Source organism: Dermacentor andersoni, chromosome 10, assembly GCF_023375885.2.
Source record: "Dermacentor andersoni chromosome 10, qqDerAnde1_hic_scaffold, whole genome shotgun sequence".
Taxonomy (NCBI): Eukaryota; Metazoa; Arthropoda; class Arachnida; order Ixodida; family Ixodidae; genus Dermacentor; species Dermacentor andersoni.
The window spans coordinates 119,577,202-119,601,290 of record NC_092823.1 but is presented as its reverse complement, the minus strand read 5'-3'; the positions used below and the strand labels follow the sequence as shown (position 1 = coordinate 119,601,290).

Below are 24,089 nucleotides of genomic sequence, written 5' to 3'. Positions count from 1 at the left end.
TGTGTGTGCAACACGAGTATGTGAGCCCGCTTCTCCAAAAGGGCGGGTTATCTTCGGTGACGTCGAACGGTGACGTCGAACGATGACTGGACGAACGTTTCCGTTCGCTTGGAATCAAGGGGGGGGGGGGGGGGGGGGGGCGAGTGCTTATAAGCAGCGTTTGCCGGCTGCTAGGGTGTGCTCGTCGTTGTGCTCGTTGTCGTGCTCGTCGTAGTGAGCTGTGTGCTCGTTGTCATGCTCGAAATGTACTCGTGAGCTGTGTGCTCGTAAGCTGCTTGCTGTAGGTTAGTCTTGCGGGCTCCATATGGGAGTCACGCTAGACTGTCGATGTATGTCTTGCCTAAAATGTTAACATGTAAATAAATCCTGTTCACCGAGTTCCTCTCTACGACCTTCAACTCCTTCATTTGGTGGCAGCGGCGAGATCGTCCGACGAATCTAATAGCCTCTAAAAAGTCAAAATTCTTAATTTTCTTCTTCGCCATTTTTTTTTCCTTATGGTAAGACCCCAGTTTTGGTAATTCTGTTTCGTGGGTATGCGCCAAGGGCCACACCAAGAACAGTAGCAGCCACCTGAATTCGAAGCAACGAAGTCTCATCACCATTACTATAGAGTAGAATACAAAGGCGAGCTAATTAGTTATCGGTCACACACACACACAAAAAAAAACAGCTCGAAAAACGGGGCAGCGCTATGCGCGTTGTCTCCTTCCTTGTCGTGTTTTGCCCGTTCACTTCTTTTTATGGCCATCATCATCAGCGTTGCTGCCGTGACCGTTTCTCGTTTGGATAACGCCGGCTGCCCAATTCATGGCCGATCCCCGTAGTGACCTATCGACCTGACGACCTATCGCTTCCTGCTTTTCTTCCCAAGTCTTTCTTGTCCTGCTAGCGCAACAACGTATTCATTAGTTCTGCTCCCCCGTAGTGGGTTGAGCCATATCAGCAGGCGTCACGCCAATCCAAGCCAAGCATAATGTGACCCCTAGTTGAGGCCAAAAGAAGAACCAGAACGTGGCGCTCGAGCATCGCGCTGGCAGCACGGCAGGAGGCGTCCGACTGCCCCGGCTCGTCAAGCACGAGAGTTGTGCGTCAGGCGTGGTTCACCGAATTGACAGGACTCCGCGGGCTGACAGTTGTCTTGGGGTCCAAACCTCGCCGACTTCACTCGCAATGCCAGGCTCGGACAAACACGGAGGTGCGTATCCGTTAATGTCAAGTCTGCCGGCGCGGGTCTGGTGGAGTTGCCGTTTTTTTGTTGATGTTGACAGCAAAGTGTACAGCACTCCTAACGTATGTCAGCGGTTGTGCTGAAAAACTTGCCTTGTTAGGCGGTCCGAGATGCTCGTTTGGGTCCTTGCAAATATGAACATTTAAACACTGTGGGTGCTCTTTGGACTGAGGTTGGCGCTGAAGAAGTTACGCTTCGCAACAGGCAAATTAGTACTCCATACACGAAGCTGACGTTCCAGATTTTGCGGTACCACTGTTACATTGAATGATCCTTTGTTGACATCCATTGGGCACGGAAGCTCTCAAAAGCCGAGCGTCTTAGTCTTAAAAATGTGGGAACGGTGACACTATTCCTGGAAGTGATGCTTAACGCCCGGAAAAAAAAGAAAGAGAAAGATATCGCTTGGTACGCAGGGAACTCCGAGAAACTTACAAAGCGTCGTGGTAAGCATAAACTATCACGCACAGCTCCACCGCATTGTGGATAACTGTGGACCCTGGCGTAAACTGACGGTGTACATTGTGGCTGTACCACGCAGGCAGCGCCATAGAAATGCCGGAGACATCTTCAACGCGGCATCGGGGTGGCGCATCTACCTTTGCCTCCGGCGCCATGGGCAGTTTGAGCTCCCCGAGCAGGTCGTCGCCTGCGACGTCGACCACGAGCATATCGGAGGAAGATGAGCCTACCAGCGGCAGCTTCAAGGGGCCGTCAGTGTCTCTCAAACAACACAAAGGTGGGCACCGAGTCTCGCTGCTCGTCGTGCTGATTAAAACAATAGCGAACGAAACGAACAATGTCGACACGTATAATTCCATACGAATCCTTTTTTTTCTTTTTTGCCTTTTCGCAGAGATGATGCGACAGAAAAAAAGTTCTGCGGTGAAAGTTTTGGTTGCCTTGTTTCCAAGGGTGAGACACGCTCAAAATTTTCTGAAATGTAGCTGCAGATGTCGCTACACTAGATAGCCACATTTCCAAATCTTCATCGCCTTCATCCAGAGTTGTCGGCCAAGATGAGTGTGGGCAGGACTGGGAAATTTTTCATAATAGTATTTCTTACCAAACACTTGTCAATGAAACTCATTAATTGCTTCATGGTGAATGTACGTTAACGTATATCGTGCTCAGCTAATATTCGGTTTCTAGTCCTACGTCCTACAGAAAAAGAAAGGTGTTGCGTGAAACAAAGCTTTTTTTTAATTCGGAAGGAGTGAGACATAAGGAAACATAATGTGACAAGTAGGAAAGAATGTTACAGCTGCTCATGAAGAATGCTGTAGGCTGACAGGTCCACTTAAACCAGGAGAGAGGTATTTGCAGCATATAGTTCCTCTGAGGCGTGCGAGTCCGCAGAGGGAACCTATACGCACGAGTGCGGCCTCAAACACAATTTCCTTGGCATTACCGCTTGCATTGTACTTCTGCACATCGTGGACAAGAGCAGATTCTGAAGCACTCGTGGCCTTAGTGACAGTTCTTACGCTTTTGATTTTATCGCACAATAATTTTGCAGCGTGAAGTGCCACGCTACTAGCTGGCTGAACCCTTGCAGGACGATTCCTTTTGCAATGACACTTAAAGCGAACATGATCAGACATTTCTCATCATTAACCTGTTCGGCGCTGTATTACGCAAGTTATTATCACTTCCTCATGCAGCTTAAGTTATATTTTTATTTTGCTGTTACGTTCGCTACCGGAAACCCTCATATTTTTAATGTTGTGCAACCGTGTAACAAAATACGTGCAAGCCATAGATTGCAAGCGCTACATACTCCAATCAACAGCAGTAACAGGATTGTAATATGTCAAACGAAAGAATAGACTCTCCATTTGTACTGAGGTATACGTTCTCCGCAATACACAACTTGGAGCTGCTTGCTTTGATATTTTCTTGGAGGCCTTGGAGCAGTTGTGTTCCATCTTTCCGAATCCAGGAGCCCCGAAAAACAAAGGACGTTACTGGCTAGACAAAACGTCTTAATGGGCTCCGAACGACGGCAACATTGTGCATCTCATTAACAGAAGCTGTCAAATTTCTCGTAACTTGGACGCATGACTAACCCCTTCAAAGCAAAAAATAGAAAGAGCTGAGAAAAGTTGAACTTATCTTACGGCGCTTTAAGGTCGATTTTTCACTCATATAACGCTTACTGCGCGGAAGGAAGCAGTCATCGTTAAGCAAAACTTGGCCACAGTATCACGGGTGTCACAGCAGCGTCATCTGTGACATGCATAATTAACTCAATAAAAATACTCTTTGCGGAAATATGCAGGTCTCTCCCACTCCTGTAAATGTCCCATTCCTCCCTACCATTCCGTGTCGTAAACGTTTCCGCAATCACGCTGCCTGTCTTGCACTCTGACGGAAATATCGAATGTCCCGGAATCATGTTGCTGCAGAGCTTACGTGTATTCTTGACGATTTGGGTCAAGCCAAGCAACACAGTAGCCGCATCTATTCTGCGTCACTTGTGGTACGAAACGCATGCGTGCGTCAACGTTTGGCCGCAGATACCTAAGGTGACCACGGTGCTGCTGGAGTTCTTCATCATGCGCGAGAACAAGGTCTCGCTGCAACGCGACCCGCTGTCGCACTTCTGCCAGGAGCAGTCGGTACTGGCGGCCCAGGACTGCCTGCAAAAGCTGCACAGGCAGTTCATCACGTACCAGGACATCCGGGACATGGTCGAGAACTTGATAGGTCTGCACACCCTCTGCATGAGGCGAGCTCCCGTCACGGCGCGCAGCCTCGGTCTGGTCATCCGCAAGTTGACAATCATCGTTGGTGAACTGGCCATTTCTCTCGAGAAGATCTCCGAGGTGCCGGTCACCGACTGGATGGCTGTCGGCGACTCCGTTGTCACGCGCACCGACAGGGTACGTGCCACTAACCAACACCGCACGTGTGGTGCACACAGTCTGCTTAGTGGTTTGTATTGAACGAAACGCTGGGCAACAAGTGAAAAACCGTTATTGACACTGTTCAACAGCTTGGTAACGCTATAGGGCAAAGCTGCCTCTGCCGCCTACCCAGCCTCAAAGAGTAATATTCTCTGCTGACTTGGGCTTTAGGAATGCTTGCAAAGTGATAAGATTGTATATCGTGTGTTTTGAAGAAGCGACAAGTAACTGCCACATTATCAGACAACTTGATTTTGAAAACATCTTCTCTCTGAGAAGTATAATGTGAAAATAAGGAAAAATATACACATAGGGTGACAATTTTCAGCTTGTACTCGATTATTCCGTACTTGCTTGATTACTCGCTTCCCTGAACTGCATGAATACAAATACTCAAATTGGTGGATCTTTACGTGCGCATTGTTGTGGTGTCGCATCTAGTATTGCTCGTACTTCACTGTTTGCGCTTTTATTCAAAATGGGGAAAAAGTAACGGTGCCTTCGACGCCGGAGCTGCCTCGCTCAGGCATCAAAGGTGTTTCAATAAACACGGCGCTCGCAAAACAAACAAACAAACAAACAAACAAGAGACAAGCTAAAGTCTCAATAAGATCTCGCACGATTATGTCGCATGCTTGAACAATGCGTTATAAAGAAGAAACGTATCTGTAATCCAGCACCTACCACTGCTTCGAACGCCCGTGCAGCCCGCGGAGGGTCACTCGACCACCCGACAAGTGTAATACACACTTGTGCAGTACGGCATCCTGTTATTACTAACCAAAAATATTTTATTCGTGCGCGGAAACCTCGTCCAAGAAACGAGGTAGTCGCGCAATGCTTGCACAGGTAACAATTTGAACACCTGTTCAAGTAAAAAGCGCTACTTATTCCGTAGCAGAGCAGTATCTACGCTGTTGGGTTTGTCGTGTTTCGGAGTGCTAATTGCTTCTAAACAACAGCTTAAAACTACGTCGAGAATGTTGCAGTAAGGTCACACCAAGAAAATGAATCTTCAGAAATATAAAACTGATCTCCGAGGCTGATTGTGTAGGCTCAAACACATGCACACACATCGCAAGAGGTGGTCCGCCCACCTCAACGCTACGCTGACCTAAACTGCTTCAGTATACGTCTCACAGAATGTAGCAAGTAGGTGACGCCCCCTCGGACATAATCTTGGTTCGCCCGCCAAGCTCGGCGGCCTGCTATAGCTCGGCAGGCAACAGTGGTCACCCGCACCACAATAAACACCGACGAGCACGGCAGCTCGCGGTCAGTAATCTTTGAGCACCACCACGCTGAGAAGCCCTCCCTTGTTCACGACCCGGGGTGGATTGTGACACTGGCGACGAAGATGGGATCCTCGTGACTCTGGCGAAGAAGCTGGCGACGAGTACCTACGGAGCGTCCCACGCCGCCGCGAGCGGCGAAACACCGCCCCCCGTTGCTGTCGCCATGCCGCTGTACGGAAGGCTCGAGCCGTTCGAGGGAGATGGGTCCGCCTGGCAAATTTACGAGGAGCAAGTCCACGTGTTCTTCCGGGCAAACGACACACCCGAGGCCAAACAGCGGGACATTTTCCTGGCCAGCTGCGGGACCCGCGTCTTCAGCCTCTTGCTCGACCTTCTCAAGCCAGCCACGCCGCACGTTAAGACGCTGGGTGAGCTGCTTGCCATACTGCGCTCGCATTTTAACCCAGCACCGTCCACGCTAATGGAGCGTTTCCGCTTCAACAACCGGAGCCGCCGGGAAGGAGAGACCCTCGGGCAATTCGTTGCTGCGCTACGAGGGTTAGCGAGTGCCTGCGCCTTCGGGGACCAACTGGACTCGCTGCTCCGGGACCGTTTCGTCTGCGGAATCAACAACCCCGCCATGCAGACGCGACTCCTGGAGCTTCCCGACCCGTCGCTGGACGACGCCGTGAAGGCAGCGCTGGCAATGGAAGCTGCCGCCAAGGACGCCGGCGAGATTTCCCGTGCGACTGGCTCACCGTCGGCGGAAGCGGCGGTCAACAAGTTCGCGACAAAGGGCAGTACCTGCGGTCGCTGTGGTGGTGCCCACTCCCCTTCACAGTGCCAGTTCTCTCAAGCACAATGCTTTACGTGCGGGAAAACTGGGCACCTGGCACGTGTATGCCGAAGTGGGAGGACGAACAGCAAGCAGCAGCCTGATTCAAGCCCAGGTACAACACAAGCCCGCGGCAAGGGTAGCCGTCGCAAGGGTACGCGGCGGAGGCATGCGGCAGCAAGCTCAAGCTCTTCCGCGGCCAGGCTCCACGTCGTGGCCGAGGACCCGCCGATTTTCGACATGTGGCACACAGGCTTTGTACCGTCGTCTGTGCCGCCATACATGCTGACCGTCGAAATATGCGGGCACCCCATTTCCATGGAGCTGGACACGGGGGCCAGCGTGTCTGTAATGGCCGGGAAGCTCTTCAAGCGGACTTTCCCCGGCGTGTCCGTCGAGGCTTCGGGCGTGATGCTGCGCAGCTACTCCGGGCAACTCTCCCAGGTCCAGGGTCAGGCACAGGTCAGCGTTCGCTTTGGCGACAGGGAGGCAACCCTTCCCCTTTACTTAACGAAGGGGTCGTCGCCGACGCTGCTGGGCCGAAACTGGATTCATGCATTGGGCGTTCGTCTGCCACAGTACCAGAAAGCCAGCCTGCATGTAGTGCAAGACGTTCCGAGCCTCCTGACCCAGTTCAAGTCCCTGTTCCAGCCAGGGGTGGGCACATTTGCCGGCACGACAGCTGGCATCTATGTACCTGAGGGAGCCCGGCCACGTTTTTTCAAGCCTCGCCCACTGCCGTTCGCCCTGAAGGACGGGGTTACCCAGGAGCTGCAACGGTTGCAGCGAGAGGGCATCCTGGTGCCCGTAAAGACATCTGAATGGGCCGCTCCCATCGTGCCAGTCCTCAAGCGAGATGGCAGTGTCAGAATCTGCGGGGATTTCAAAGTTACCATCAACCCCGTCGCTACCGTCGAGAAGTACCCACTGCCCCGGATTGAAGATCTCTGGTCAGCATTGTCCGGTGGACAAAAGTTTACCAAGCTCGACCTCAGAGATGCTTACCAGCAGCTGGTGCTCCAGGATGCCTCCCGGAAGTATGTCACTATATCGACAACTTTGGGACTCTTTCAGTACACGCGCTTACCGTTTGGCGTGGCCTCAGCCCCAGCCATATTCCAGAGGGAGATGGACAACCTCTTCAGGGGCATGAGGCACGTGGCGGTGTACTTGGACGACATCCTGGTTACTGGCAGCGACGACGGGGACCACCTGCAGAACCTGCACAACGTCTTGGCACGACTACAGGACGCCGGCCTCAAGCTCAAGCTGGAAAAGTGTGTTTTCCTAGCCCCCAGCGTTGAGTACTTGGGACATATCATTTCCCAGGCAGGCCTAGCCCCGGCTCCCCGCAAAGTTGATGCGGTGCTCAAGGCACCTAAGCCCCAGGACAAGAAGGAGCTTCAGAGCTACCTGGGCCTCATCAACTTCTACAGGAGTTTTCTGCCGAACCTGTCGCAGCATCTACAGCCGCTCCATCTTCTGCTTCGAGATGGTCAGCAATGGGTCTGGAAGAAGGAGCAGGACCAGGCTTTCCAGCGCAGCAAGGAGCTAATCACCAAGGCTCCAGTGCTGGTGCATTTTGATCCTGCTAAGCCTGTAGTCCTTACCGTAGATGCGTCGCCGTACGGTGTGGGAGCCGTCCTGGCACACCGGGACAAAGATGGCCAGGAACACCCTGTGTCGTTTGCTTCCCGACAGCTTCATGCTGCAGAACAACGTTACAGCCAGCTGGACAAGGAAGGTTTGGCCCTCATGTTCGGTGTCGAACGCTTCCACCAGTACCTTTGGGGCCGGAAGTTCGAGGCGGTCACAGACCACAAGCCGCTGTTGGGGCTGCTGGGGCCTGACAAGGCAGTTCCTGTGCAGGCATCGCCTCGAGTAGTACGCTGGGCCTTGAGGCTGGCAGCTTACAGCTACCAGCTGGTTTACCGTCCGGGAAAGGACCTGGGACCTGCTGATGCCCTGAGCCGCCTGCCCCTGCCAGAGGTGCCTGATGCTGTTCCAGAACCTGCTGAAGTGTTCATGCTGGAACACGCGTACCCGGAGGTGCTCTCCAGATCTGCGGTATCTCAAGCGACCAGCCGGGACCCAGTCCTGTCTCAGGTGGTCAAGGCGGTGTCCCGTGGAGAGGAATTGGTGCAGCAACACACGCGAGACAGATGGAGACAATAAACGTAAACGGCACATGGTGAAAACGTTACGAGTCCCACAGGGCCAAAGTACATTAATCCTGTTACCACTCAGTACAAGAGAGCTTTAGCTCGCAGATAGTTTGTTTGAAGGCTGTTGGCTGTCCCAGCTGCCTTATTGTCTCAGTTTCAGAGACGATACATAAGAAGTTGCAATTTTGTGATGCCCCTTCTGGCCCACATGATACTATTTGCAGGAATTTAGCGGTCATCCCATATATTCACGCTATCTTGCATAAACTAAAGAATATAGGCCAGAGGGGTGACAGTTTCTGTCATTTTTTCTGTGCCCCACAAGTTATCTCAGTTATGCGCCAAAACCAGCCCTATACCCGTCACCACCCCATCAGCAGGCGCGACCATTGCAGCGCTACGACAGGTCTTCGCCGCCCAGGGGTTGCCAGATGTCATCGTGTCCGACAATGGTCCTGCTTTCGCCAGCGCAGAGTACCTGGCCTGGCTGACGAAAAACGGAATCCGCCGGATGATGGTTCCACCGTACCACCCTGCTTCAAATGGTGCAGCCGAGCGGGTGGTGCAAACCATCAAAGACAAGCTCAAGAAGAGCCAGACTGGGGATTTCCGGACGCAGATTGCTCGGATACTATTCCAGTACCGAACCACACCTCACGATGTCACTGGCCGTGCCCCCTGTGAGCTCCTGCTGGGTCGGATGGTCAAGACACCCTTGCACGTCTTGCATCCGGACCTCCGATCCACAGTGCTTTTGAAGCAGCTGAAGCAGAAGCTGGCTGCTGACCAAGGATGCCGTCCCGGGCCTTTGCCAGAGTCGGGAGCTCCAGTTTTCGCCAGGAACTTCCGTCCTGGCTCACCCTGGTCTGCCGGACAGGTGGTGTCTCCTGCCAGCGCCTCATCGCTGCTCGTCCGCATGCCAGACGGGGCCATGTGGCATAGACACGCCGACCATGTCAGACCACGCCTCGGGACCCGGCCAGCACCCTCGACTGCCACTGAGTTCCAGCCCGCAGGAGGACTAGCGGCAGCACCAGTCGCTTCTAGCGGAGTACCACCTACCTCGGAGGCGGCAACCGTAGCCAGTGGTGCGGCACCCGTTGGACCGGTGTCTAGCTCGGCACCACTCACGAGGCCGACCACTACGGACCCCCCGGATGGAGCAAGGCTGGCCCAGGCAGCACCCGGCGTTGCCACACCTGACCCGTCAACACCGGTGCCCAGGCGGAGTACTCGACGGCGGAGGCCACCAGACCGTTACTCGCCTGGGTAGCAGGCACTGTCGACCCAGCAAGGGTAGAGGCAGAGCCTCATAGTGTGAACTTGGACATTTGTTTGAACTTGGACGTTTGTTTTTTATTTTAACAAACAAACTGGGGGTGAGGGGTTGTAGCAAGTAGGTGACGCCCCCTCGGACATAATCTTGGTTCGCCCGCCAAGCTCGGCGGCCTGCTATAGCTCGGCAGGCAACAGTGGTCACCCGCACCACAATAAACACCGACGAGCACGGCAGCTCGCGGTCAGTAATCTTTGAGCACCACCACGCTGAGAAGCCCTCCCTTGTTCACGACCCGGGGTGGATTGTGACACAGAACTCCATCCCCGGTAGAAGATGCCACGTCAAACAAAATAGAGCTCTACGCCGAAACAAGCGCCAGAAACTAAAACACGGGGTGCTCGTCTAAGCCAGCATGCAGATTGCCCATAGATGGCACCACTGCGTGCGCAATATGGCGGCGCCCATAAAAAAACGCCCTTTTGGGTGCTTCAGATTATGCTTGCGCTCCCACAGGTCTCTATAGACTCCTAGGGTTTGTCAGAATTCACCGAGCGGATTTTGTTTTACCATTTGCTCGTAGTGCAGGTTGCATGACAGTCCGGACTTGTATGTCACAGCTGCGTGAATGGGTTTAATTAAAAGTGGGCATATGAACTAGCCTCACTTTTGTGCCTTCAAATGCGCGCTCTACTGCTTCTTATGAAAGGAAAAAAAAAGGAATGCTGAAAACATTGTTACAAATCTTATGATATCCTGGATAAGTTCTTGTAATGCTGTCATGTTATCATGACAGTAAACAATGACGCACTGCCAATGGCGTATTTAAAAATTTCGCTTCAATCCACGCTGTGGCGGGGGCAGTTGGTCAGTGAAGCTGTGACATCGCCTGATACGATAGACCAAAGTGACGTAGCCTTGAACGATTGAGCAACGCGCTACATGAAATGATTGACAGCAAGACAATTAAATGCACTGTACCAAAACTTAATTTCTCTGAAACGATATTGATAACAGCTTTGCGATCGCTGTGGTAAACACTGAAGTTATTCCGTTGATCCTTTAGAGGGATTCCTAGCTAAAGTTAAATGGAGTTTCAAGGGTGTTTCAATGGCCTTCGTTTCAAGTGAACGTTGCTTCGTGCACGAAACGCTGCGTCCTGCCAACCTGAGCACGACACCGTTATGCATGTTCCTGTCGCTGCTCATCGTGTTAACGCTGCCCTTCGGTAGTCCTAACTATGCGTGGGGCTAAATGCAAAAAACACTTATGTACTTAGGTTCAGGTGCACGTTAAATAACTCCAGGTGGTCCAATTTCTTCTGGAGTCCCTCACTACGATGTACTTCATAATCACATCATGGTTTTGGCGCGTAAACCTGCGTAAATTACTTTTTAGAATTTAACCATGCGTGGCCTTCCCGTACCGCTATCACATCACAAAGGAAATCAGTTGCTAGGCGGGTTCCTCTTTTACACATGAAATTGTATGGCATCACTCCCTGCTTCATATGCTGCAGTTTTCTGCTTCCCTGCAACTGCAGCTTATGCAGCCGTAATCGTTGCCGGGAAACGCATGCGGCGAACGCTATGTGCTTCGCATTGTTCGAACGCGCCTTATCATCTATCAGGTCATTTTGACGCTTGTTTTGGGCTTTTCTTTATGGAAACGAATACTTGGGTGTGTCTTGCATGTGTAATTCCAATGGAGGTACACTTTTAGCTTAATTTCGTGGAATGGGTTTCTGTCGACTGTTCTGTCGACGGAGACGAAGATGAATCCCGGGATACGAGTGAATACACAGCTTTACTGTAAAAGTTAACTCTTTAATAAGCGAACTAGGGCCAAGAAATATAGCACTCAGAGCACAAGGATGAGCCCAGCCCGATCTCCGGGTCAAGCGCGTCGACTATTTATAGATGAATCGTAGATTCCAGCGCAGTCGCTTGTCCTCGCGTGTGTTCCAGAATGTGAAACACTATTCGAGTCGCACATGCAATCTGATTACACAAGGTTTGGCGACAACATAAGCAACAGATGGAATCGGCGTCGATATTTGGGAGTCAGCGGAAAAAAAGTTAAGTAGACATGTCAATATCCTCAAAGCCCCATATCAGAGGCAAAAATTAGAACCTTTGGTACCACTAACAAAGTGCCAGTCTGTGAAGATTGCCGGATGTCGTGAGCCACATTTTGAGGAAGGCTAGACATAGAACACCGGTAATTTTCGGCGACTGGTTCCTTATGTTGCTCATCTCCTAGGACCTCTCTTTTCGCATCGCACAATGACAAAGCGCCTATATATATATATATATATATATATATATATATATATATATATATATATATATATATATATATATATATATATATATATATATAGTAGTCATCTGATAGTAGTCGTCTGATCGGCGAGTGCGGTCTCTTTCGTGCTCAGCATAGCCTCGCCTTTCATCCTGCTGGCGCCGGCGACAGAAGCGAGATATATGGCCGGGTATACCGCAGTAAAAACAAACTGGACGAGGTGGACGCCACTGAGAGTACGATGGCGCAGCAAGTGCTCTGGTTCCCATCGAAGCCAAATGGTCATAGGAAGCGCCAGTAGGCACGGAAGGCACGGTAGGGGTGGGTAGCGAAACAACATTCGCGTAGGTAGGTGTGGAGCGCGCTACCGGAGCAAGATGCGTCATGGGTGTAGTCATCGCTGTCAACTCCTGCTTTACGACCTCGCGCAAGTCGAAGGCGGGGGTTGGGGCGCAGGCAGCAGCTGGACGACTGAGGTCTTGTAGTTGAAGCTCTTCGCGGATGATGGTGCGGATAAGAGCACGTAGATCTGGAGAATGGGGAACCTGAGGATCGCTGCAGTCATGTGGAAGACGAATAGACTGCAGCTCGTCGAGGCGTTGACACGTTGAAGTGATGTCTTGGACAGAAGCCGGATTTTGCACGATTAAGGCGTTGAATGCGACAGGCCCAATGCCTTTTAAGGTGTGGCGAACGCGTTCGGCTTCCGTCATGCTAGGATTCGCACGGCGGCACAGAGCCAAGACATCCTCTATGTATGAGGTGTAAGACTCTTGGGGAAGTTGGCGCCGCGTTCCCAGCTTCTGTTTGGCGACTTCTGCACGGCCAGACGAGGAAGCGAAGATTTGCCGCAGCTTCGAGGTAAACGTGGACCAATCCGCGATGTCGGATTCGTGGTTGAAATACCACGTCTTTGCAACACCGGTCAAGTAGAAGGCGACGTGCCTCAATTTCTGGGTGTCGTTCCACTTGTTGCAAGAACTCACGCGGTCGTAGTGGTCGATCCAATCGTCTACGTCATCACCGCGGAGTCCCGCGAAGACAGGGGGATCGCGCTGAGGGCTCGTCACAGTCCAAGAGGGCGCCGCAGGCGGGGTCGTCGGTGTGGTAGGGTTAGAGGCGCCGGAAGGGCCGGGGTTGGAAGTGTCCATTGTTGTAGGGGTAGCTGGGTGCAGGCGGCGACCGGAACGGAGCTCCAGGGAGGACGGGAACGCGAGAGCACGTCGGGATCTTGACGTACCTCCACCACTTTATAATACCGAGACCGATCAAGTTGTCCAGCGCTGTTTATTCCAAAAAAAGGCAACGCCCGCAGCTCACGCGCGAAGAAGTCGAAGAAGAGGGAAGATGATGATGGCTATGTACAAATGAAAACGACGAAGTACGTTAATACTGCTTACAATATATATATATATATATATATATATATATATATATGTGTGTGTGTGTGTGTGTGTGTGTGTGTGTGTGTACCTTTATTCGTGCGTGTAAAGTTTGCGCTTCTTTAGCCATTCTTATGGATTACCAACGTGCCCGAACTAAGTCCTTTTTTGTGTTTGGCAGATGACGATTGAAGAACAGCCCCCGTTCACTGAATTCATCCCGAGGACGCGAGATATCGAAGCCGTGAAGCTTCTCGGGGCAGGCGGCTTTGGGTGAGCAGAGGATGGAACACTAATCGTCAAACTAATGACATGAGCCCACGTGTGCATGTTAACGTAAGAATGTACTGTTGGGCTAGCTGTCTTGACATAGTGTTAATTTCCAGAGCAAGGACGAGACAACAGAAGATAAAAGGCACGGTGCCGAGCTGCCTTCCGTTGTCACTTCTGTTTTGTACTTGCGCCGGAAAATAACACAATGTTAATTGGCCTCACTTATTGTTACCGAAATGTTAGTTTCGGGTGAAATGGTTTCGAATGCAAATGTGTGTTCCGCAAATCACAAGAGACCTTAAAGAAGCATGAAATATTCACATAAACATTTTTGAACACCTTGCACAGAAAACCAAGTTGTACATTTCACCCAGACAAAAGTGGAGCGTACATTTTTATTAAATCTAAAATTTCACCATGAAAGTGAAAAAAATTTTCCTGTCACTACAATGTGACTGCACTGGCTTACAGAGGCCGAGATAAATAAAACTTACAAGTAATTCTTCCTGTTTCGATCGAGCGGTCATGCAAGTACGAAACTTGCTTCAAGGTGTAACTGTGTCTGTATCACGACATGGACTACGAAGGTCTGCATGTTAAAGTACACTTGTTTACTAACCGAAATGCCTCAAAATAGGTAAAAACTTAGTAGGCATTCGACTCTGTAAAGGCAGATGACCAGCGAAGCGCACAGAAGGGTACATCTATTTATTTTTATCATTTGTTAATGGCAGTGGCGATAGCTTTGTGAATACTGGGATATGCACTGATTGGTTCGGTTACAACGTTAGAGAGAATCTTATTTAATGTTAAATCTATACAAGATTGTTATTGAGTATTTGAGTGACTTCGATTGGTGTGGCACTACAAACCAAATTCTTCTAGCACAAAGTGCATGAGCCCTTTCATGACTGGTTTCGATATGTCCACGTTGAAAGTCTTCAACGATACTCACGATGTCATCATGGCTGATTCTTGCAAAGTGCGTGGTCATGAACTTCTCGATATCACACTTGGGTGCGCCTGGAGATATATAAAAAGTGGACATAACAGTTCCGTATTTATTTAGCACGGCACTGACATCCCTACATTCGGGGATATTGTTTTCTCGTGGGTCATGGGTGGATAGTTGTAAATCATTTTGTCCTTTGCGTTTATGGCAAGGCCTCCTGCTCGTGAGTCCATGTGCTGTTCACAAACGATTCCTCATACCCATCGACTTCGATCTTTATTTATGTAATTTATTGTTTATTTTGATTATTATTTGGGAGTGAAGAAGACGGGGATTTGAAATTAAGAAATTCGCAAGCACTAGCTGTAATCGGTTGGCGCAGGACCGAAGTAATTAGAGATCGCAGGAAGAGGCCTTCGTCCTGCAGTGGACGTAAAATAGGCTGATGATGATTATTATTATAAGGGGCAGAGTGCTTGAAGCCTGCGTGATCTTCACCACGGGTCGGTCTGGTATTGTACTATCCCCGGGATTGGCCCACGCTCACCTTTGTTATAGCCGAACTTTGTTATAACCGAACTATAGCTTAATACAGCTCTAATGTAAAAAAAAGTTTTTCGTTCGAAGTGGTGGCGAGGTTATTAGGAGTCTACGCTGCATGTTTCGTTATATCCGATCTTTTCACTTTAGAGCAGTATTTCTTTGAGCGCTATATATAAAAGCAGTAAGTCGCAGTTTAAATGCACAGCACAAGAATAGTGTGTTCAGCAAGTACAGCTTCTGACGACCTTGCTTGAAGTGCACTGGACCAACTATACTGGTGGTCTCTGGTTGGAGGAGATAATTTTGCGGAAGCGGTTACTGAGTGGTATGCCATTAATGTAGCACACTTTTCTCTGTGCTACGGAGATGGCTGATTCGTGAGTGGTAGGCAGCTGCAGTGTCGCAGGTTGACGGACGCTGAGCCGTGCCGGCCATATGCCAGAGTGTTTGATAAAAGTAGATGACGAAAATTAAGTGCAGACTAAGGAGCACTCGAGCAGCGGCGGTGAGCTTTTGATAGCGCATGTTCAAAGCAAATCGTCTTGAACCATGTGGCGGCAGTTTTGTTGCCACACTCTGAACGAGGGCGCTAGGGAATGTACAAACTTCTGTCATACTTAGCCTGAACGCGCCTTAAGCGCCTTTCTTTTCCTCTGCGAATGGTGCTGTAGGTTTCTGTTTGAGGTGCCTTGAAACTGCTGGCTTAAAAAAATCCATGACACAGTCGTTCTACTGTTTTCAGTTTATTATGTTAGTTGAGAGCAGAGAGTCTAATAAGGTTACACACAGACACACACACAAATATGGCCACCACAGCCGGGACTCGATCCCGCAACCTCGATCTTAGCAGCGCAACTCCAAAATCGCTACGCCACCACGGCGTCGTGGGACGCGGGCGGTTTAGCACGCAGTGTATAATTCAGTTTTGAAAATTGGACGTCATGACCTCTCGAATTGATGCTCCTCCTAAAAGCTTTGATATCTGCGCTTTAAAGCCGGTGTTTGTTACAGCTGAGCCTCTAGGGGATGAGTCTTCGTAGTCGGGGTTGAATCTGTCGTTGAGTAATGCACAACGCAGCGGTCCAGTGTGACGTGCATAACGCGGCTTTTCCGTCATGCAGCGCCGTATACAAAGCCAGATACAAGCCGGCCAACCTTATCTGCACGGTGAAGGTGATCGCCTCAGACCGATTTAAGCAGCCGAAGCAGGCGTGCATCGACAAGGTGGTCGCTTCCGTCGTACGGAGCCCTTTTGTCGCCAAGTATTACGCATGCTTCGCCACGAAGGTGAGCGGGGCCATGCTTGCATGTGACGCTTTAGAGGTTTCGCCTATGGGACGGAGGGTTAGGATAGGAAAACGTGCATTTTCTGTGAGTTTAGTACAGTGTGCGACAATAGGCCCCTGGACTTGTATGCGTTATCGTGATTGCGAAAAATGAACGTCGTAGGCTTTTGTCGCGCAGAAAGCAAATTCTCTACAGGAGAAATTCGAGCGTGTAACAATGAAACAATCAAGCAGCAATGAGTGCTAAACCTCCAAACACGTCTTGGACGTCGGAACGTACCAGTGAGTAATCACAACTGACCGTCCAGTACGTACCACAGCCATATCGGTGTAAAGACGTCCACGACTTGCCCTATTAGAGCGATTTAGCTTTCTTGTGCACGTAATTACTGTTCACAGAATGCTGGCTTACGGGGCCATCAACATGAGCAGCTGGGTTTGTAGCGCCACCCTGTGGCGCATTGTTTAACCAGATTGGACACAGGTGTTATTAATGTGTTTACTCACAATGCGCTACTTATACCTTTACCACACGGGCACAAAAAAAAAAAATGAAATTAGCCGCGTTTACACGAACGCGACAACTGGTGCATGAAATTACTCGTGATACGCTAAGAAATGCTACGCGCTACCGTCGCATTCCATCGCATCCATGTAAACGGGGCTATTCAATCGCTAATGCCTTAAGTTCTCTAACGACATTGTTTTCGGTGGAGCTGCCACAAGTGAAAATTTAATGATATTTTACATGAAGATATCGATGACAGCGTCTTCTGAAGGGAGCAACTTTAAGGTACTAATTAAAAAATCATGGTTACGCCAGAGAAACATGTCAGAAAATTACATGAACTGTAAGTCTCACAGCTGTAATGGTGGTAAGCATTGTAGTAAACGTAAGCTGACTACGTAAACACGCCTGGTGTGGCGTGTGTATGCACGAACAGAGAAGACCCGATGACCGCGAGCTGCATCGCTTAGAACTACGGGGTCCTGTGGGCGTTGCCGCCTTGTGTTGACCTCACGTTCTCGTACTGTGGTATGCTCACCGGTGTTGTGACAATAACACGCGGGGAGCATGTTCGCGCCTTGAGAGGGAAGCGGTGCTTTGCTGCGGAAACCGCGCACAGACGGGTACTGTTGTAGCCACCGTATACCTACTACGTGTGGGAAAACGATGTCACACGTCGACAGGGTCTGCATGGTCTGCACACAGACTGCGTATATAGGCTGTCTCGCAATTCATTTCAGCAAGCAAAGTTGTCTAACCTGAGGCCTAAGGAGTATAGCCAAGCCGTGCAGAAGCCGACCTGAGCAAGCCCGCTGAGTACAACTCGGCACATGAGCGTCGTAGTTCAAAGTTGTGTGTAAATTATTGTTATTTTTTGCTTGACTAACGTTATTTCAGCTACTTCAGTTATACTGCACTGCGCAAGCTGTGACGTTGAAAGTACGCATGTCTCAGTCGAATGAGTTCTAGCGAACGCATTGGATACCGTTTGAATATATGTGTATTCATGTATTACGTTTACAAATACGCTCTCATGGTCAAGGCTCATTACAAGCAAAAGCTCATCGGCTTCTTCCAAAAGTGCACTTTCCCAAACAGAGGTTGAAGTTAGCGCCTGCTGCTGCTAAACTCTTGGCACACAAGACTTGCCTTTTATACCTAAACCGGAGTATTCCAGTGTCGTATTGGTCCATTTCTACCAAGACAAACAGCGCCTTGAAATGGTTCAAGTACTTGCGGCTCATGTCTTTTTCAACAAATATCAAAACTTCACTTTCTGCTCTGATGCTTGAAAAAGCATGTTTTCATTAGAATTGCGAAGAAATGTAGCCAGATTTAAGTTATTGTATTCAATTTGTCGTGGGCCTTTAAAGTTTCATGGCCATGGGTATGCTCACGCTTTTAAACAGCTCACCTTCCGTCATTGTCACACTTGTATTCTTCTCCCGTATTAATCAAGCACCGGACCGGCGACGATAAGCACGTGGTGCTCCTTCTCGAGGGATTTCAATGCATCAGATGCTGCAATTGATTTCAGACGTTCCCTATAGGCAGCACTTCTAACGTATACGCTTCTTCGCTGTTCTCAGTTTGCTTTTGTTAGAGCTTGTGTTTAATGACTTTTGGAGTTATCTGACCACTTCTAGTCGCTGAGTTGTTTGTTTCTGGTTATATATTTGATTTGATACTACTGTTATAGCACTATTTTGCACAAGCGCGCATTTTATTGCGGATTAACATTAACATCTCATTGTGTTCATTCTTAACTTCTAGTTGGTCAGCTTGCTTTTTAAGCTAACACAAGTCTTTATCTACTGACGTACTCGTCTGCAAATGTGGCCCTTGCGCCATGAAAACCCGTCAATCTTCATCATTTGTTAGTGAATACTTGTGTTCTTTCAGCGTTTTCCCGCACCCTGTTATCAATATCTTTGTTTTTTACTGATGATGCGTACTTGCGAGTCATATTAGACCCTGTATAACATGACGCTTTTCTACATTGCACTTCATTGGGTATAAAATTCCACCTGCTCGTTCTAATGCAACCGCAGTGTATCGCAAATGAAATGATTAGCCTATGCTGAGCACTCCGCGTGTCGCATGCAGGACGCGTATGTGACAGTGATGGAGTACGTGCGCGGGGTGGACCTCATGCGCGTGATGGAGCGTGCCATGTTCTTGCCCCTTGACCAGGTGCGCATCATCATGGCCCAGCTCATACTGGCCGTAGAGCACATGCATCTCAAGGGCTTCTTGCACCGGGACATTAAGGTGTCCAAGTAAGCGTGCCCAACGGCTCCCTCAGCGTACTCCAGGCTTACTCATCTGTCGATTCGTTTCCAGCATGCTCATAATTCCCGGAGGAAGAGTCAAACTCATAGACTTTGACACCAATAAAATTTGCCTAGCGCACTGTAAGTATAACGAAAGCAAATGAAGGTGCATTTCTTCATCGCGCTGATGCGGCTTCGTGCGCGTTTTTTTTCTGCAGTCACGAAACGCGTCATTCGAGGCTACTTCCAGCGAACCCCGTTCGAATTCAGGGACGGAGAATCCGCCGGGACTATTCCCTATATGGCCCCGGAAATTCTCAAGCAAAGGCCATACGGTGAGACAGAACGCTACTTCGTGGCTGTTCCTTTCGCCGCTCTGCGGGTGCGTCGGTGGTTTCGGGCCACTTCGCACAGTACGCGAGGATCCCCGAACCTTTGGTGCAGTGGTTAGTGCTGAAATAGAGATATGTATATGCTGCAACGAACAAGCTGCGTACGTGTCTTGCGTTCTTTGTCTTTGTAATCTTGTTTAATTAATAGGTGAGCTAATCTTGGTGGTAGTGCTGCAGGAAACATTTTTCCCGAACACGATGACGGAGAGGAACTCATTCTGTGCCTCATTCAGTACGGTTCGTGCGTTAAATTGGGTGGAATGTGGCCATGTACACTTCCTAATGTGTCCCAGCACACTGAGAAAGCTAGGTCATCGTCCTCTGAGTGAACAGACAGCACTAGAGCACCATCTCCACCGATCGTCGGCTCAGAAGGCAGTGAAAACACTTTTGTGCTTTCTGAGAAGGCCTGGTTTGCACGAGCGGCGTTGACTCGATGACTGTCTGTGTACGTCTGTATGCTCTCTCTTTCTCCCTTCTCTCGCTTCCTCTTCTCCCTTTCCCCCAGCGTAGCGTAGCCAACCAGACTCTTGACTGGTTCACATGCCTGCCTTCCTTATATCCCTCTCTCTCTCTCTTCCTCTTCTCTCTTCCTCTTCTGCCTTCCCCCAGCGTAGGGTAGCCAACCAGACTCTGCCGGTTAACATCCCTGCCTTCCTTATATCCCCCCTCTCTCTCTTCATCTTCGCCTTTCCCCCAGCGTAGGGTAGCAAACCAGACTCTTGACTGGCCAATATATATATATATATATATATATATATATATATATATATATATATATATATATATATATATATATATATATATCTCCTAATGTCACGGCGCACGTTGAACGTTAAACGCAGGCCGTGCCTGCGACTGGTGGTCCACGGGCGTGGTGTTCTACAAACTGATGACTGGTCGCGTGCCGTTCCGAGGCCAAACCAAGAAGCTGCTTCGCGACCGCATCATTGCATCGCCGCTGAAGTGGCCGAAAGTCGGCGAACATCCCCATTCGGCCAACAGCACCGCCAAAGACATGGTGTACCTGCTCCTCAAGAAGAACCCTGTCGAACGACTCGGCTCCAAGCAGTACCGACGCATCAAGGTGTGTTAAACAGCCGTTCACCCTTGCCACCGTGTGTGGCTAGCGCAAGATTTCGTGCTATACTATCAGTCTTAAGAGGAGCCTTTAGCTCGAGTGCTCCTATCCAAATACATGTAAAAGGAGAACTCGTTTTTCTCGGCAACCACTGCACCAAATTTGACGAGGTTTGCTGCATATAAAAGAGGAACTCAAAATATAGTGACTGTTGGTATTGAATGTTTGATTTATTTCGTCATTTTTTTTATTAAAAATTGGCAAAAATCGAAAATCTTAACGAACTATCAAGTTTAGAACCCTGTAACTCATCAAAGAAAAATGATAATACAATTCTGTGAAATGCATATAATATTACATACAAAGCGGACAAAATTGGTATGTTACACATGAATCTTAAAAAAATTTAGTAACATGGAAATACAGCTTTTGCAGAACCCTTGTAAACAACGTAAAATATTCACGTAAGATGTAAAATGACATATCGAATTTGTCAGCTTTTAATGATCTAATGGATGCCGTTCATAGAACGGCGATATGTCTTCTTGATGCAGAGCTGTTAATTTTTAAACTTCAGTGCTTCTATTGTTTTCAAACTTCCGAATTTTTGAATATTCTTGTAACAGAATTCAAGCCCTAAATCGAAATTCCGCTTCCAACAGTCACTAGAATTTAACTTTCTCTCTCAAATGCAACAAATTTCGTTAAAATCGGCCCAAGGGTTATCTTAGAAAAGCGTTTTTGCGTTTTACATGTATTTGAATAGGCCGCGTGGAGTTAGGGCCGAGCTAAAGCTTCCTTTTAAGCCTGCACGGCGAAAGTGCCTTCGCTGATGCGTTCGCGCGTTCTGCTAATATATTCAGTGGCAGTTTCCGAAATGACGCGCGCATATTTCTGGCGCAGTCGCACTTCTTCTTCGATGACTTCGATTGGAACCGGCTGCGTTCGAACAACGACCTCTGCGACGTCCCGACCATCTACGAGCTCATGCACATGTCGCCGCCCTCGGATGCGCCTACCACAGTGGCTGAACACAGCACGCTCAACCTGTGTACGTGAGGCCTCTAAATTTACTAAATTCTGGAGGTCTTACGCGCCGAAACCACGATACGATTGCGATGCACGCCGTAGTGTGGGACTCCGGATCAATTTTGACCACCTGGAGTTCTATAGTTGTTACCTGCATCTAAGTGACACGAGCGTTTTTGCATCTCACCATCGAAAACGTGATTCTCCCATCCGGGTTCAAACTCGTCCCCTCGAGCTAAGCAGTGCGATTCCACAAGCTGCCCTAACAAGTCCACTTGAGGCCTCTCTGATACGGGTAATTTCTTCGGCAAATTCACAAAACGTGGGTTTGTATGGCCTCGTGCGAGCAGGCCTTTGGATCAAAATTATCAGAATGGAATCTTGCGGTTAAGCTCAAAATTCATGGGTAAGATTTCCCTCATTCAATGTACTTAGTATTGAAGGATGTATCGCACCCCATTGTACATCCGACTCCATATCGGGCGCACCACCGCGAAAGCTCATACCCTAAGGCCCAACCACATGGGACTAATTTTACGCGCCTCGCTATGCGTCGCGCGTCTGCGACGCCGCGCGCTCGTGTCCTACGCGTCTAAGCAAGACGCGCAGGTGGCGCGGTCCTCGGGCAATACCGTATTTTGAGTGTACGCGACAGAAGTGGCAGCCGGTGCACCGACATCACGTGGCCGGCATCTAAACTTTCGGCATGGTTCAACAATGCGTAGATACAGACGGTGTGCATTTCTCAATTTGAAAACAGTGTAGTCACTCTAATATTGATAAATTAAATAGAAACGACAAGCATAATGACGCTCAGAATAAATTTTGTGAAACCCAAACAAACATTTCCGCTGAGGGTGATCTAGCAACATTGTTCTAAGCTCCATAAGCGCGCACTTGTGCACGCATCGTGTAGCTGCATGGTCACCGTTCTCTTCGTCACACGCGTACAGACATGGTCGACGCCTATCCCGTGCTCCGTGTGGTTGGGCCTTTATGTTCGCATGAAACGCGGACAGCAACGCACAGCTACACAAAGCAATTCAAGTGCCTGTCAAAACTCCGCCGTGGTGGACAATTAGGGCGCCTTTTTAGAGGGGGCGCCGCATTAATTTCTTCCTCTCAAACACTTTTATGTGCGCCAACGCGAAATGTCGCTAGAAGGGAGTCTCAGAAGCTGGCCAACCTTAATGAGGCACGATTACGACCGTGCTGCCAATATGCCAATAATTGCTTAACATCCGAGTGCCTTAGCCGATTAGCCAGCACGGCGCGTTGCTATCAGCCCGAAGCGTTATGCGTTTCTTAATTAAACTGGCACTCGCATAGCGTGCGAAGGAGATGCCACATTTACTCTCCGGCATTGTGCAGCCGCCGGAGCGGCGACTACGGCTCACGCGCGCAAGCTAATCAAGATCGAGGAGCTCACCGACTTGGACAGCTCGCAGCAGAAACCACTCTTCTCGTACGCGTCCTCGGGCTTCAAGCGACTCGCCTCCATGGTTGGTGTCACGGAAATTCATCAGTGAAATGGTGACAGGCAGGAAGTTCGATGCTGGTACAAAAGTACACAGTCAGTAAGCTTATGCGCACGTACACCCGGGCACAAAAGTTTACGGACCACGGGATCTCAGAAAACTCAGCCTGTAGTGACAGGCAGGAAATTCGATGCTGGTACATAAGTACGCAGTCAGTAAGCTTATGCGCACGTACACCCGGGCACAAAAGTTTACGGACCACGGGATCTCAGAAAAGCAGCCTGTAGCAGTAGCCAGTAAAACTGTATACGACAGTGTTAACATATTATAGTCGAGGCCTGAAATTGCAAATACCACGCTGCGTTGTGAGGTTGCGGAGATATTCAGCTTTTTCTCGGATTTCATGGTCCGTAATATTTTGTGGCCAGGTGTACGTATCCGTGACCCTGCCAGGCCCAGTTCACTTGAGAAACATGGTCAAGTGCATACCTGCCAACTTCTGCATTTCAAAATTCGCGAAGTGCCCCGGGCGCAACACCGAAAAGGAAGGAAAGGGAAAACGGAAGGAAATAGCCCGTATTTTTTATTTAAGCTTGCCTTGAACGCACGCTCTTTCGGGGTTAGATACGTAGTTTGTTAACGAGGATTTAGGTTTTAGATGCAGCCCAAATGCAGCAGCTAAGTTGGGACAGCAAATACTGGCAAGCAAACCGTTCCTTTTTTAACGTCACGGCGGCTTCGGTATTGTCGATGTCATCTGCTTCAGGAAATTGCCTGCATGTGTACTTGTTCGAAGCAAGTACCCCGCTTTTGTCCTTTCACCATCAAAACACTTCCAGCGGAAGGCTTCGAGGCGGACAAAACGAAACTTTCCCGTGACTACTACCTTTTTGTAAAACTTTATAGACATATGATAAGTTGCAGTGATACTAGCCCA

The 24,089-nt window shown here is 49.4% G+C and overlaps 1 protein-coding gene across 1 annotated transcript; it reads left to right on the top strand.

Annotated features, from left to right (window-relative positions):
• Window positions 1-3,883: 3,883 nt before the first annotated feature.
• On the top strand, window positions 3,884-23,203 carry LOC126543661 (microtubule-associated serine/threonine-protein kinase 3-like). Its single transcript, XM_050190767.3, has 9 exons — window positions 3,884-4,116; window positions 13,519-13,610; window positions 16,227-16,392; window positions 19,006-19,178; window positions 19,243-19,313; window positions 19,391-19,507; window positions 20,410-20,651; window positions 21,549-21,696; window positions 23,046-23,203. Exons 1-9 carry the CDS (start codon window positions 3,922-3,924, stop codon window positions 23,201-23,203), a joined length of 1,362 nt encoding a protein of 453 aa, XP_050046724.2. The 5' UTR covers window positions 3,884-3,921.
• Window positions 23,204-24,089: the final 886 nt, after the last annotated feature.